At 47.9% G+C, this 16,479-nt stretch overlaps 2 protein-coding genes across 2 annotated transcripts in view; one reads left to right on the top strand and one right to left on the bottom strand.

Annotated features, from left to right (window-relative positions):
• Positions 1–1,078, bottom strand: part of Nmdmc (NAD-dependent methylenetetrahydrofolate dehydrogenase) — a 28,752-nt gene extending 27,674 nt beyond the window's left edge. Inside the window, exons 1-2 of the mRNA XM_077686125.1 lie at positions 862–1,078; positions 601–797 (exon numbers count right to left, since the gene is read on the bottom strand). Coding sequence (XP_077542251.1) covers positions 601–797; positions 862–941 — 277 coding nt within the window. The 5' untranslated portion in view covers positions 942–1,078. The remainder of the gene's footprint in view (positions 1–600; positions 798–861) is intronic.
• Positions 1,079–1,261: 183 nt separating this feature from the next.
• Efa6 (Exchange factor for Arf 6) overlaps positions 1,262–16,479 on the top strand; it is a gene marked incomplete in the record, with an annotated part of 221,222 nt that continues 206,004 nt past the window's right edge. Inside the window, 1 exon segment of the mRNA XM_077686123.1 lies at positions 1,262–1,512. Coding sequence (XP_077542249.1) covers positions 1,366–1,512 — 147 coding nt within the window.

The raw sequence follows: 16,479 nt of genomic DNA, 5'->3' as shown, positions 1-16,479 counted from the left end.
TTCTTTCTGCCTGATCAATACCCGCAGTCTGTATGTGCATAATATCCGCATGACGTCTCCTTACAATATAAGCTACGTTACACAAGCAGACTACAAGTTAAGGCGTATTTTAATGCATGTTTGAGTATTGTTGCATCTCCATAGAGATGCAACAATACTCAAACTCGCAACTGCGGTTGCGACTGTGTCCTGCCGAGCTACATCGTGCAATGACTCTGCGGCGTGCAGATTACTGGGAAATCGATTTATCAGTGTAACTTCGGTACACCAACTGAGATGTATTCCAAGTTAAGAATCATATGATGTACTGTGTGAAGGTCAAGCGGTCGATAGTGTTGCTTGCAGCCGCAAAGACTTTGCTCTCTTTTATGCAATGATTTGTACCGGTAGCACCACAAATAACCCTAACTAGTTCCCATATGCTACTAGAAACGTGTCAGTACAATGTTTACTAACGACGGATACACTAGTTGGACGCTAGTAGAATCGTGGCTTAAGGAAACAGAACTGGCAGTCACAACAGAAGCTGCGCGTGAATTTTACGCTGACTCGTAGCAGTTGTACACTGCCATCGCATATGTAATAAGTATTAACGCATACCTGTTCTTTTGGCAGCTTTTATCTTGTTCTTCACATAGACTGAACTTCCTTCGTCATCACCAACCAATACGGCGCTTAAGTGTGGCCGCCGACCTCCACTAGAAAGGACGTCATCAATCGCAGCTCGAATACTTCCCTCAATGTCACGTGCGATTAGTTTTCCGTCGATAACTTCGGCCTTCGTTGCTGTCCTCAATCTGTAACAGACACATCGGTTAGTTCGGCGCCAGCACATTGCCGACAGACGTAACCGCTACGCACTTGGGTGATGTCGCTTCGTGCACAGATCCAGAACAATGTCGAACGAATCGCATAAAGCGGAGGGCTCTATTAGAATGCATACTTGGTAAATATTGCTAACTTTGGTTAGGTTGTGGCTATAAGACACCATACTAATGTCGAAAATCCCGAGTCGATGCTCGAACAGCTCTAACAGCCATATTGAAGGCGTCCATTTTGAAGCGTGTTTTGTTGCTATGGCAACAAGTTGCCCGTGATAGCGATTGGGCTTTTGGATAGTAGCTTGAGCAGATTTAACAGGCAATAATTTTGTGGTAGGATGAGAGGTTATATCTGACTACTTGAACTTAAGTTAACGTTTTACGCATAAATAGCTATAGTTTTCGTAGCGTTGCATCAGCGCGTGTGGCGATTGAAAACACCACAACCGAAGGTGCGCTGCTGTCCGCTGTGCTGCTCGGCGGCTGCTCCGGCTACAGGCAGATTCTGCCTTGCGGGGGCAGCATAGGCACATGGCTCTGGATAATGGACGACCGAGAGTTGCGGAGTGTCCAGCTAAAAAGAAGTGAATCATTCGGATTTGGAATCTCCGTCTTCGGCGGGTCTGGCCTGGGACTTCCCCCTGTCATCTACGATGTGGCCGACAACTCACCGGCGGCCTCCAGCGGCCAGGTAAGCCTTCGTCGCAGCCGCCGGCGCCTCCACTGAAGTTTTGGTTTCTTTCCGACATCGGCAGCTCCCGACTGCGCGCTCCTCGGATGATGCCTCGCATCTCCCAGCGGCAGCGCAGCGCGAATTTCGCCAGTGAGACGGCTCGTAACCACCCTCTCACCTTTGCATATTCGCGCACTGATTATCAGTAACGCGCACCGCTGCGATCGCCGACTTCCCTGCGGGAACTCGGCGATCCAGTGCCTGGGCGTTGCTTGCCGTCCCCGGATCCCACTCCAAAGGAGGGTGGCGAGCAGCGAGATGACAGCCGGCCCGAGGTACTTGAACGCCGCGTGGGGCCAGCTGCGTGCGATTCTGCTCGAAGGGGGTGCACGCGTGTGTCTGGGCTCTCTGTGAGACCCCAGTGTTGTGACGGCAACGCGAACAGTGTGTGCCGAGCTTGTTCCGAGACCGTAGCGCTCCTCCTCAGCCAAGAAATGAGTATATTTCGAAACCGGCCGTGTACGGGACATAAACGGCTCGGGCACGTATTGATTCACGCGCCAAGATCTCTCGAGAAAAGCGCTGTGTCGTCTTCGCAGTCGTCGTTTTACGATGGGATCGTCAATGGTGGCGGACCCGCTGAGAAAAGCCTGCTCGCGTTCCTCTAGTGAACGATTTGATCTGACTCGATCAGCTGACTGGGTGTATCATTGCGAAAACAGGACTTCGGAGAGGCGATAAGGACGACGAGAGTTGAGCTGTAATTTGCGTACGTTTGTTCATTATGTTACACGACATGTCCCCAAGATAGTGCGCCGGTGATGAGTAGCATTTCGCATTCCGATAATGCGTGCGAGTGCGCTGATTATGCCGATTAACTCGAAGAGTAAAAGGCGTCAGTGATTGCAGCATACACTTAATTTAGTTCCCAGAATCATATCCAGGCGCTTGTGTGTATCTGCTTTGGCTCGGGCAGAGATTGAGGCGTATGCATATAATGGCGCCTTATGACTGATTGGTGAACGCAACTAGGCTGTTTGCGCACTTTTGTTTACGTGGATACGTTTAAGTTCCAGCCACGCGGGGCCGCACCGGTTAGTGTTTGGAGCGCACAAAAGCGCGGATGTTGCAAAGGCAAGCTCAGCCTAGCATTGACAGCGGCTATTCATTTATGGTAGGCACTGCAACTACAGGAATAAAAGCGCACACCCACACTCCATCTTTTCTGCGTTCGCACGCGGCGTCGTGCGCTTGTGCTCAGTCCGGAGCGATACTGTAGAACGAGGGCACGAAACCGCCCCTCTTTCCCCACTTCCGGCTCTCCTGGCTGTTTGCAATTCTCCGAATCGCTCTCGGCCAGCTTTGCATCAACGGCGTCTTGGCGATGGACGGCGTGTTTACTGTGCCACCCCTCCCGCGCACGCAAGCGTTTGCTGAGTAGTTTTGGTTGTTAAAACGGTACCGAAGGAGCAGAAGCGTCATTTCGCATCGTATCCCGCCTGAAAACACGGAGAGACCTCTTTACGATCGCTCCTAGCTTGCTGAGGTGCCGAAAGAAGAGGGGCTGAGACGGGCCAAGTGAGGACGTTTATGTCGCGAAGCGCTCTTTGCACCTCGGTAGCACTATAAGAAAGACAAGAAAGATAAAAATACAAGAAGGATGGAAATAGAAAATGCGCTCAAACAAATCTCGCTTATGAGCACAGCTTCTCCAGGCGTCAGCAGCGAGCGTGCTTTCGCCCTGCGATGCCCATGAGGCACAGCGTCATGATGCCTGGTGTACGGCTGTGCATAAATCGTGGAAATTGAGCCGAATATTAAAGACATCCATTCTTATATTATACGCTCAAGTAGAAAGTTGAACCCATCCCACTAACCTCTTTGCGCAGCATGTTGCAGTTCTAACTTATAGAGGGAACTGCGCGCTCATGGCAATGTGCTGTTGTGCGGCAGGTTCCTCCATCGATTTTGGATGAAAATAAAAGTTGTTGAACTCAATTTGATCCAAGAGACACCGCGTTTAGCCCATGTTATGCGGTCGGTTTCATTGCTGCAGCGCCAGTCACTATTATAATAGCAGGGTCATTGCATGAAGAAGCCCTTCTTTCTGAAACCTGTTTAGAATTTCTCGATTTTAGCAAACAAAGCGCATTTTTCCTGCAAGCAAGCCCAAAAGCTTCCTGTAGCTCGCTTTTTAACACATTGAAGGAATAACTAGTTTCGGTTCGTTTCGTTTCGTGCACGGCGTTACAGCCGTGACAGGCGTCAAAAATCGTCATACCGCAAACAAACGTGGCAAATAACAAAAAAAAAAGAGAAAGAGAGAAGGGGCTACCTTGAGCTCTGCTGTTGAAACTCATCTAAGCAATTTGCTAATACATTTTTGTGCCACAAATACTGCAAGCCATTAATTACATCTAAATGTCCTATGTTACAGGTGTATGCTTAAATATGCTAAGTTTTGTATTACGTACATGTAGCAGCGATTTTAATTCATGAGAACCAACCACTCCCGTATTTATTTGCCCATTATAGTATAGCTTGTTAGTTTTTTAGATTTATGTTTCGAATAGGGTTCGAATATCCAAATTTGTGTAATGCGAGCAAACATCTTTATTCAATTACTTTAGATGTTTTGTTTTATTACTTATTTCGAATATTGTAGACAGGTATCTTGCTTATGTCATTCTTTGTATATGCGTTTAATATTATGCAGGGTTGGATATTCACTTCAGATACTCTTCTGTTTGCAGTGTTATCTCGTTTCGTTTTCAACCATTGCTTGAGGGGTGCGCCACGCTCCTTGAAATCTATGTTTTTAAAATACAGCTGTCCCGTTCACGCGGAAGAGATAGTTGATATGTTTGGTAACAGAAGAAATGATTGTGTATTTCCTTGTTCTTTATTCGTCGTCATTGGTTACGAGACCGCAGGCCATCGAGTCAGAACTGATTGATTGATTGTGGTGTTTAATGCGCCGAAGCTACAGTGGGCGATGAGGCGCGCTGTAGTGTAGGGCTCCGGATTAATTTTGACCACCTGGGGATCTTCAATGTGCGCCAAAATCTCGACCCACGGTCGTTTTCGCTTTTCGTCTCCATTAGAAAAGCATCCGCCGCGGCCGGTATCGAACCCGCGTCCTTGGGCTGAGCAGCACAACGCCACAGCCAATGAACCACCGCGGCGGGTCCATTCGGAACTCGGCGCTGAGGAGCCACGAATACGTGACACGACACACGGCGGGAATTACTTCGACAGGCACACTGGCGGCCCTTCTCGCCGCTACGCTTCTTCAGAGTCAGCATTCTGCGTGGCTGGGGTGCACCTGTTCTCCTCACGGAAGCCTGCTATACCTAGTGGCGCAGGCTGAGGCACTTATTATTTTATGTTCTTTTAACTTGCCTCACAATATCCATGTTCTCCTCCCGTGCCGTTACGCGTTCTCCGCACGTGCTGTGGACGGTCAACCGTAGGGTCAGCGCCGAGCTCTTTAGCTCGCGTGCCGTTAAAATCAGGCGTCGATGCTGCAGGCTGATGTCCTGTTTCGTAGTGTAAATATTGGTGTTTTGTACTTACTATGGGCTTTCTATGGTTCCTCAGAATGGTATCGTTAGTGATATTAAAATAGAAATGGCCGTTCTAGCTGATTATACAGGTGCATACCAGCTTCGAAACTAACTAGGGTTCAATTCCCCTGTTGCAATCCAGCGAAGTTTAATCATCCGTTAGGCCTTATTCGAATCACCTGGTTCACCATGCTGAGTGGTGTGACTTCCTTTATGGCGCTGCTGGCCTGCAAGTACCCGAGCCACGAGTTCATAGGAAGTATGTTGAACACGCAAAGAGAGAAAGGCAGCGAATAAAACTTAAAAAGAAGAAACGTCCAACATGAGGAAACAAACAAACGAACAAAAACTGGAAAAGAGCTCGGGGCCTTGGCTTCCCCACCCTGCGCTGCTCTGCTACCCCTTCCGAGCTCCCCGAACTCCACGCGAGTTAAGTTATAGCAGAGTCGTCCCTAGCGGACTCTGCAGATACAGAATTGCAGAGAGAGAGAGAGAGAGAGAGAGAGAGAGAGAGAGAGAGAGAGAGAGAGAGAGAGAGAGAGAGAGAGAGAGAGAGAGAGAGAGAGAGAGAGAGAGAGAGAGAGAGAGAGAGAGAGAGGGGGGGGGGGGGGGCGGACTGCATTCTCGTTGTTTGGTTTTCTGTCGAGAGCTGGAAGGAAGACGAGGAAGCCCCTTCCGATGACGTCAATGCGCGATGACGTCGGTGCCTTTCGTAGCCGCAGACAGGTTGCTGTTTACAATACGGGTTTCTTTCTCTTTTGACTCCCGTCTGTTAACTGTAGTTTGCGAAAGCCTAGCAAGCGGCGTTGGGCACTGAACTTAACAAAGGGGCTCTTTCAGTTGTTATTCCAGTCTGTTTTAACTAGTGGTTACGCCATGGTGCGCTATCTTGTTCACGCAAATAATCTACGGCCACATTCACTAAGCATCTTGTCACATTCAACAGCGTCAGCTTACATTTTGCACGACTGATTTGTGAAACCGGTCCCTCTTCTTTGCATACATCTCTCCAGTTGCCTGTGGTAAAATTACGTGACCCATGTCACATTATTTCATTCAGCAAAAATGTGATTTTAAAAAGCGGAATAATTATAGACCGATCAGTCCACTGCAGTGGTGCACTAACGGGGAAAGGAGGCTTTGAAGGTTGTAATCTCTCTCCCCTTCACCCTCTAACTGCGAAAGTGCCATCGCTGCCGTTACCAGCACGCGATCTTATAGATGGTATTCACTGGAAAGTTTAGCGGGCGACAATTGTTCCCTTGGCAACACTGAAAACCGCCATGACAGTGCCCGTTGTGCCTGCACATGAGCTTTGCGCCCGCATCTCACAGAAAAAAGAAAAAAAAATGGCTCCAATCCACGCTGTGAAGGTGGTTGGAAAGCAAAGCTTTAAACGGCACCCACAACAATTGCCCATGTGACGTCCCTTGAATTCACACACATGGCTCTACAAAGAGTGAAACCAGAGATTCTGCCAGCCGTTACCTGGAATTCGCGGGGGCGGCGTTCCGAACGCAGCGTCGGCCACGGCCGGGCTAGAGCGGCGGATGCCGCCGCTGTAGCCCGGCCGTGAGTCGGAAAAAAGAAAACGGAGGGGAGCGGCTTTCGAAAGGTGAGACAGCGGAACCTAGCAATCCTGATGTACTAGCTTGGGGCTACACCACTGATCTCCACTAAGTTGAGATCAGTGGGCTACACCACCGCGCGGCACAAGCGCAGACACTTAAAGGAGCCATGAAGACAAAATACATGTTGGGTTTATTAGAAAGACTGCTTAGTCCCGATAACAATGATACCAATATCATCGCAATCTTCGAACAAATAACGGAGAAATGAAAGAAAACGTTTGAAGCAGTCGCGACCCCCTAGCCAATTTCCCGCAACTTTTCTATGACGTCACGGAACCTTGTTTGTGCGTTTGGCGGCCGCCTAAGAGACCTGTCGCGACGACACATGACTGGACGTCTGTAATGGGGCCTCTAGTTCCATTTGACCGCATCACTTGAATGCTAACGTGCAGTTAACGCACTGAAAATTATGTTTTATTGTTGGCCCGTATGACGTCATTCTTGCTCATAACACGTCACTGTGGCGCAAAATTTGAAAGTTTTTAAATACTTCTTGCTTTTTTTTTCGTTAAAAAAACATCTTTTGTGGCTCTAATGGAGCTGAGTGAGATACTGAATCCTCGTTCTTTCAAATTAAACGAAGTTGTATTATCTATTCATGGCTCCTTTTAACAATTCGGCATCTGAGGCTAGTGATTCCCATTTATACCGATTTAAACTAGTTAAGTTAGTAAGTTTGAGCATTGCGAGAAAGCTGAGGGAACTTTTGTAATCGCTATTTGTCAGAACCAGTTGCTCCTTTCGCCTTTTGTAATACCTCTTAAAACACAACCGAATTGGTATTCACCAATTTAGGAAACGAAGTCCCATTCGTGGCAAGCAGTGCGCAAAAAGTAGCGTTTCTCTAGCGGCCAGATGTCTGTATGTAGTTTGTACACTTTGTTTTCCCGCCCTGCAAACAAATCCTTAACGTTTGTTTGCCGTACGACCACGTAATTCCGTCGGGTGCGGGTTACCCTGGAGGTGCTGTCGGACAAGTTAATCAAATCGTGCGAAGGCAGTGCGCAGTGAACGCGAAGCTGCTCCAAAACAGGCCCAAAACAACCGTTGCTAAAGCAGACGACAAAGCCGTACCGCCGACGCCGCCGCCGGTGAGCAGGCACTTCCACGCGGGGAACGCTGGGTAAATTCGCCGCGCCATCTCTAGTGTGCTCCGTAAATGAAACCCTCCACGCCCCCCTTCCTTTCCGCCGCCGCCTCCGCCGCGTTGGGAGTTTTTTGTCCCGCACGCCACGAAAATACTGTTGGCTGGTAGAGCTAGAAAGCTTTGCTTTAAAAAACACCAACGTGCATCGTCTGTCGCGTTTCAACCCGGTTCACGGTGGTGGCGCCAACAGATATATTATTAATCGCACTCACGTTATGTAGTGGTGCTCAACTTGCCCTCGAGCACCTCGCATGCCCGGAGAATGAAACCGCGTTTGCGAACGAAAGCGACACGGCGCGCAAGAGGCCGACGCTGCAGTTGCTTGCGTCCTAGGATGCCACCACAAGTGCCGTCTAATGCATGGTTGAGTTCAAAAATCAAAGAATGGTTTGAAGAAATGTTTCACGCGTACGCCGATTTAGATACGATGGTAGCGTAGCATCGATGTGCATGCGAGGCCGTCTCCCGGGCTGTGACATGCGCGCTCTGCCTAGCCGACACAAGCGCTGGCGAATCGCAAGCGACCTTTGGACAAATAACTTGTTTGGCTTCCGCTCGTCAAAATCTTCTTCAACAATATTTCTGTTGTCCTTGAAGAGGTGACAGACCTTGAGTGGCAATCGGCTTTCACTTGCATACGCACGCGACTCGGTCCATCACGACGCTGCCACGCAGTTCCGGGCATACGTAGGCTCCGAAGTTTTTACCGTTCTACCTAGTCGTGCGACGATTTCAACCGTCTCTGGCGATAAGTAGATCGTATTGTGCTGCACGTAACAGTATTTGACGTCGAGGTATTACTTCTCGTTCTGTGAAACATAGTTTGGAACATTAAACAGCTCGCTGTATTCATGTGCTGTGATTTTTTAGGCGCCAGCACAAACAAGTACTGCCACCTCGTGGAGCCCGACGCAACCAGTGCGGCGTCGCCTTAGCAGCACAGACGCTTGGGCGAATGCATGGCGGCGCACGCGCATGGTTGCCCGCATGCGTGTTACGCCAGTGAATACAACCTATAGGCTCGCTAATAGCTGCAGTCGTGCCTGTAGTTTCACTTTATCTGCGCCAGTATTTCCTTGCCCGTCAACGTAGTTTTACTAAACATAGTTCTGTGTTCTTTGAAGCAATGGCTATGGTTTTTTTTATTGAGTTGGACACGCAGAAACACAATTCCGCATCATATCGGAAGCTCCCGTTTGTATTGCCCTATTTGTCGGAACCTGTTTCATAGCAGCCTTAAAAAATGCTGCTTAACCCCCCCCCCCCCCCCCCACACACACACACACAATGATTTCTTGCGAAACTTGTCAAACTTGTTTACAAAAATAAAATAGTAAACCAAACGAGTGACACCTGTAATGTTCACCACCCAAAATAAGAGGCTGTAGTTTAGGAGGTTTCTCCACAACGGACGACGCTCATCCTCAACCACTAATAGAGAGAAATGTGCCGAATAGATAGAACACATCTTTGCTTAGGCTATTTGCAAGGAAACAGGCTCAACACTGGGGTATTTCTAGGAATCTCGGTAGCTTTTCAAAACGGGAGCTGATGATCGTCGGCTGGTCTCGGTGCCTCGTCTTTCTTTTTGATTGCTTGGGCATAGCCGGACACGATGGCCATTCCCTTCATCATCTTGATTCGCCACTATTTTGGTGCGTCGAACTGCTGCCTCGGTACGTAGCCGAGCTGCACCGGAAAACCTTGCAGGCAATAATCATCCACTTGTAAGAAAAGCGACGATTTCCTCACTAGAAAGAGGACACAATCTTTGCAAATGTATTTATCACCTGCTGCGTTGAGATCTTTTTTTTCTTTTTTTTTTTGGGGGGGGGGGGGGGGGGTGCGGGGGGAGCTGAATTGGAAGTCTTTCTGGATGTACATATAAATGGGGAACACTTGATATTCGGGGAGGGCGTCTTGTTGCAAAGCGATTCAGAGTTATCCATCAAGAAATAATGGTTACGGGCGAGAATAGTTACTTATGATATATAGAATACAATAGTATGGTTAAAGGTGAGGGGAATGAATATATGAGCAAACTCAAAGCATTCCTTGAGGATAAAACTGATATTAAAAGTTATCCTGGACACTTGATTCATCCGCGCACGGGGAGATGATATATCATCTTCCTGTCGGCCAGCGTGGTCTATAGAGGCACCACACTGGCGGACAGGAAGTGAGCCTCGGGAGACAGTAGACTAAGTGGAATGTAATACGGAGTTGTGACGAAACGGGACCAGGCAAGTGACACTGGGCTTTGCAGGATAGAAGTGGCGAATGAGGGGGAGACGTTGTGTATAGCGGGAGAGGTCAGGAAATTCGTGCTCATAGAATGGAGCGCGGCGGGCACGTGGCAGGACTATAGCCCTCTCTGGCAGTGGATGGTGATTATGGGCTGCAATTCGTTTGAGGGCAGGAATAATTAGTTAAACTGATAGGAAACCATTGCACTCTTTTAACCTGAGCCGCACATTCGTGAGAATGTCTGTTGTAGCCTTCGGGTATTGGCTTCCTGGTCAGTACATTTTGTTAAGCGCAACCGCACGATGGCGTTGGAAGAAGGTGAGTGGGGGCTACTGTTGCAAGAGCTGTCCCCAAACTTGAGGGCTTTGTCTATATTTGTCAAGCGCTAACCACGATTAGTTGGAAAACAGCGCTTTTGTGCGCTACTTCCTCTTCTATCGCTTCTGTTCAGCTACACGCTGTTCAGGGGTGACACTTCTTCGTGATCAGCTGACGGAATGGGAGGTGCTTCGAGGTTTCGCATAATTCAGCGGTTTATATCTTAGTCCACTATAATGTTGTGGTCTTTTAGACGTTATTAAATAAGGTCTCTGAAGGGGTCACAGCAGCTCCTGGACTAAAAAAAAAAAAACTACACCCATTTCTCTGCAAGATCAAGTTCTTAACTAGTTCTTCTCAATGTTCTATTCAATTCCTCGTAGACCGATAACTGTGTTCTCCTTTTTCGGTCGCAACCAGAAAACAGATGCATTCCTCACTGGCGGTGTGTAGCCGTGCGCAGCAATATTTATCTTTCCGAACTTTATTTATCTTTCCGAACTTTCTTGAACCAGGAGTTGCGGTCTTTTGAACGATCGCCATGAACAACAAACAACACAGCGACGGCTGGCCATCGAAATTCCCTGTTTGTGTCCACGGCACCACGTACGATTATGATGCCAATTTGCACTCCGGTCACGGCGCTTTTCTTTTTCTAGTTCCATGCGTCTTGGTATTAACATTCGGCGCACGCGAGTACCTCTATCTCAACCTCGCGTTGGCCTGTATACAGTCCGATAGAACTGAAATGTGCTCTGGTGGTGTGGAACGCTTTATCAAGCGGCGTTTGTTTTCTTTATGTCCTTCTGGTTAGTTCGAGAAATGTTTTTGACACGTGTGTGCAGGTGACAATGAGCTACCCGGTACGTTGAAATTTATTATCGCTGTCCGTATACCTTCCTCGCAAATAATGCTGTCTTGCGCGTACCGTCATATCGGTTTAGTGCGACCAGGTCTTCGTGGTTGAGCGTGATTACTAGATTACTAGAGAACTAGCTAGGATAAAAAAATGGAAAAATTGCTGCGCACGCTGGCAATCCCAGAGGAACGTTTAAACGCGATAGCGTTCTTGGGCATGGCGGTTATTTTGAAGCACAAGGGTTTGTTCCCCTATAAGTTTTGTGCACGTTAAAGTGATATCGTTGGAAGTTATCGATTGCAGTATTTCGTATAAAAATTTTGTTAGTGTCGGAGATTTCGCGACGTTTTCATTAAAACGCTCCGAATTCAAATGACCGGCTAGGAGGGGTCCTCATTCAAACATCGCGCGCTTCACCGCCTAGAAAATAGACATAGCAATATTGTGTCACGCGCGCGCAACTGTTTTTGTTGTCAGCACTCGCTTGCCGCGGCAAATTTTGTCCTATACTATGACTTTTCGCACGATTGTTTGCGATATTGAAAGTGATTTCCTATTCAAAAATGAATTTCCCTAGTTATCATTCTTTTACTCCTTCTACTGCACTCGAAAAAGAAAAAAAAGAGGGTGGAGGGGGGGGGGGGGCTATATGCGCTGGTCAGAAAGTTAACTTTGTAACTTTAATGATTTGTTCCACTCATGTGGCGCACCTTTCTTGATCTAGTATGCGGATTTTTTTTTTTCGATACTAAGCGAGCCATTTTTTCTCAGAGTCTCAATCACTGGGAGCTAAGTGGGAAATTGTGCTTACGTTATATTAGCATTCAAAGTGCAGTTTAAAGACGAGCGTTCGTAACTGAGGATGAAATGACACATTAAGACCGAAATAAACAAGGAAAAGACAATCGCTGGTGGTCTTCTCTTCAGGTGCACATCTGTGAGCCGTGTCGTCCCCGGTACGGGGTATTGACGCCGTTGGCTTTTATTAGCCTGTCTTTTTTTGGAAAACTGAGAAAAGATGCCTGAATCGGAGGGAGGGGGGGGGGGTATCAGAATTGAGCAAATTTGGTATATAAATGCATATATGCACCTTCTTATCGATTGAAGCAGTGGGAAGGGGGTCGCCCAATAAGTGGCACACTTAAAAACTGAAACTGCAACCAAAAAGGAAATCGACAACTTCTGACCCGACACAATACGTGCGCTCACTCGTGTGCCGTGTCCCAGCCCATATCTCCTGTGCCGCTTCGAGCTGACGCGTGTCGTTAGTTCCGCAATAACTTTTGTAAATGCGATAGAATTCAATACACGGCCAGGTCTAGGGGTGTCGGTTCCTCGCCCGGTCGTTCAGGCCATGCTGTCCGTCTCCCGGTGGGTGGTGTGGAGTGGGAGCAAGCCTGAGTCCCCATCCCACGCCTCCTCAGCATCTCGCTGCAACCTTTGGAGTGAAACACTATCGCAGTTCTTTCGGGGCTGCTGACGTAACGCGGCTGGCTTCCGTGTGCTTACGTGCGTGTTTCGCGCACTCCTCAGCTGCTGCTCCAAGTTTTGATAAGCGAGCATGGTTGGCTCTGCGGCCGAGGTGTATTCGCGTTATTTTAAAATCAGGCTGGGAGTCGCACAACGTCCTCTTTGTTCCTCTTAGCATTCAGGTCGTGTGGCGTGCGCGCGTTGGTCGTAAGTCACAAAAATAGTCGCTGCCGGAGAGTCGCGGCGTGAGGGCATGCATATATTGGGTATTATATAGCCTACTGCCTCGCTCGGAGACCGCCTGCAATATGAGGGATTAAAAAAAAAACTTAAGCTCTCGTCCCTGGGTACAAAGTCTGCAGTTTTCTCCGGTGAGAGTATAGGAAAAAAAGTGCACAAGTTCTCGTGTGCTTCCGCCCAGTAGCGAGAAAAGATGCAAGCCTGGGCAGTTAGTATTTTCCTTTTGTGTGATCGCGTTAAGTTCTAGAAACATGTAGCCGAGGATAAATGGTGGGTTGCGAAGAGGGAGAGGCAAGTAGACAACAACAGCAATAAAAAGAAGCAGATTCCGTTTTGTAGGGATAAATCAGGTACAGCTCAGAACACGACGCATGCACGTTATGAAGGGGATTTGTTTTGTCGGCACAGTGTAGCCACGTCCTATAGAGGTTGAATACAACTGCGTTTCGTCACATTGTTCCGGCATTGCTCGCTACGCTTGTTCTCCTTGGCAAGGGAAGTGTGCACTTGATTCACATAATATTGTATGTACATACGCACACACTCTTGTCCGCAGATATGTTTTCTCTTTGCTAATTGTTACCCTCGCGGAGCGCTTCCCGCCACGGGAGAGGGTTTTTCCAACCGTTTTTCGAAACCGGCCTATCGTCGGTAAGAGGTCTGTGTTTCAGCGTTTTCGTAGAGGACGGGCTCTGCGTTTCCAGGTTTCCTGCTCCGCGATAGAATTGCGTATGATTAAAACCGGCCAGTGCAGAAATTGGAAAGCCGCGGATGAGTTGGGGCGATCTGCGAAAGTACATTACGCGAGAATGAACGGGGATGAGAATTGAGATATGCAGTTTTTGCGGCCCGGCCATCCACCGTAAGGCAAGCTTAATTTAGCGCTGCCGGGCGCCCGTGTGATTGACGTTGCAATTTTTTTTTTTAATTCGAGAGTGTTAAGTGCCACATTGTACGAAAAAGAAGCGTTGATCGGCGTTGTTGTGTGATAGAGAAAATGGTCGGCGCTGGAAAGAGTAGAGAAAAAAAAAAAGCCGGAATTTGGGCCGAGTACGTGTGTGGATTAACTTAAACGAAGTAAATCAATTAGTTAGAAATAATATTTGGGTATAATTAAATTCTTATGGGAATAATTTCAATGTTTCCAGGGTAGGAGCCAAGGCAAGAGGCAAGAGAATGAAGAACTACGTAAACGCGAGGCTTAAGCTACTGCTTTCGCATACAACCCGTTAAGTGTCCCGGGGAATTCGCTCCCCGCGCTCCTCTTCCAAGAAAAGAAAAAAAAACAAGACAAACAAGTAGCCAGTTTGTCCTCGGGATCAGTGCACGAAGAAAGTCCCCAGGCTGACATATGCGTGGGGTGATCAATAAGAAGCTTTTAGCTCATCTTGGCGACTGAAGACGTTGCTTAAGTTTCTTCGAACTTTGTACAGAAAAAAATAAAAGTGATGCGGAGATTCAGCCCTTGGGTTAGAACTCGTCAGCAAGAGCTTACGATATCTACTGGGTCTTGGGACGTTTCTTCGCCCCTTTTTTTTTTTTCCTCATTGGCGTGGAAGTGCTGTCTGGGAGCCAGTACGACGCCTGTGTGACTGAAACCTGCACACAAGAACATCGCTGCCAATTTTGGTGACGCCTAAATATGCAGCGTGGGGACGACGCAACACTAAGCCGTGGTTACAGAGATACGATAGTGCGAAGTCATTCTTCCGTCTTTTCGAACACTTCTCCATCCCTACCCCTAATAAAAATCCCTCCTCGCTCCGCCCTTATGGCTGTATGCGTAGTAGTACTGCATTGATAACGTACCCATGCACACGGAAACCACTCGATGTCAATGAGGACGAGGGCCCTGAGGCCAGGCGCGTCTTCAGTAGGCGCAAAACTTTGCGGTTTCGGGAATAGGGCCTTTGAACCTTCAGTAATGAGGGGAGTCGGGGGTGTTACTTAAAAGTGGCCCGCCAGCTTCTCTCTCCCTTTACTCCTCTGTAGGTCCGTTAGTGGGAGTATAACGCTTTTTGTTCGCCGCATTCCCTCTCCGTTTAACGTTCGTACGGTATGTTTTCTACATTTTGTGCCTTTCCAGCCGCTATACCAGCTCCTGCCACGAGTGTTCCACTTCTTAGTATATCGGTGTGTCGGTCGAGTGATTCTCTCATCGTCGTCATCATCAGCCCTAATCAGGTCCACTGCAGGACGAAGGCCTCTTCTAACCGCTTCCAATTCTGCTCCTATCCTGTGGTGCATAAATCCATTCTTTTCCGTCTCACTTTTACATCGTGTCACTGGTCTTCCCCCGCTTCAACTCCCGTTTCCGGGTAGCCACTCTACTACCCCGGGAGTCCATCGGTTGGCAGCTCTCCGCACTACGCGCCCAGCTCTACTCCACTTCCGATTTCTTATTGAGCTAGGATGTCTTCCACCCCAATCCAAGACGCTGGATTCCTATCCCCAAGCATAATTCCTATCATTCTGCTTTCCATGGATGGGTGAGCCGACCTAAGTTTTATTTCAAAGCAGCTAGCAAATCCCCAAGTTTCTGCCATATTAGTCATCACCGCAGGTGCATATACGCATTGGTTGTATTCTTTTTAGTGGAACGGGTTGACTGCTGCTCTTAACTTCTGTGTATTTGCCGAATGCTGTTCGGACCGATTCTTTCGCGGTAGCGATAGTAATTCTACGCCTGATTACCTTCTGGTGGTTTGGGTCGCCACTAGGTACTCGTCCGTAATGGCTGTATTCGTCCACCTTTCCTAGAATTTCATTGCATAGGCTTAAGGAGCGCCTTCTGCGTGTGGATTTAACATTACTTCCGACTTATTCACATTTATTCCACGACTAAGCTTTCCGAGTCCAGTTTCTCAAGCACCCTCTGCAGGTCCTCTTCCGAACAATTGATCAAGGCAAATATGTCTTGTGCGAATCTCAGGTGGCTCAGACGTTCCCATTTTCTCGACTCCCTCACTCTTCCCAGTGAAGCTTCCTGAATGCCCCCTCAACAGATTCTGTAAATAATTTCGGCGAGATGGTGTCCCCTTGTCTGACGCGTTTTCTACTACGGTACTTCCCACTGTTCTGGAGTGTTATGTTTTCTAAGAACACTAACGCTTTTTAATAATCTATAAAGGCCATCTGAAGGGTCTATTGCACGTGTCCCGCTGATTTCTCCATTACGTATTTGATGGCATAAATGTGATCCTAAATTGAGCCTGTTCCTTTGGTTGTGCGAAATATAACTTGTCACTTTTGCTGTCAGCTAATATTGTGTTAAACAACTTGTATACAACAGATAGTAGGCTGATAGGTTGGTAATTCTTGAGCCGTTTGGCATTATCCTCCTTGTGAATTAGAATTGTATTAGAACTGTTAGAATTTTTCCAGGCCAGTGGTACATTTAATGCCCTGAAGCACTATGAAGAACAATATTCCTGGGCTTCCTATTGCAGCATCCCCACCAGCCTTTATAGAACAGCGGTTATTCCGCCGTCACCCGCGGCTCTATTC

Source organism: Haemaphysalis longicornis, unplaced genomic scaffold (assembly GCF_048455015.1).
Source record: "Haemaphysalis longicornis isolate Haplotype H1 unplaced genomic scaffold, Haemaphysalis longicornis Haplotype H1 scaffold_1, whole genome shotgun sequence".
Lineage (NCBI taxonomy): Eukaryota > Metazoa > Arthropoda > Arachnida > Ixodida > Ixodidae > Haemaphysalis > Haemaphysalis longicornis.
This window is presented reverse-complemented; position numbering and strand designations above follow the sequence as displayed.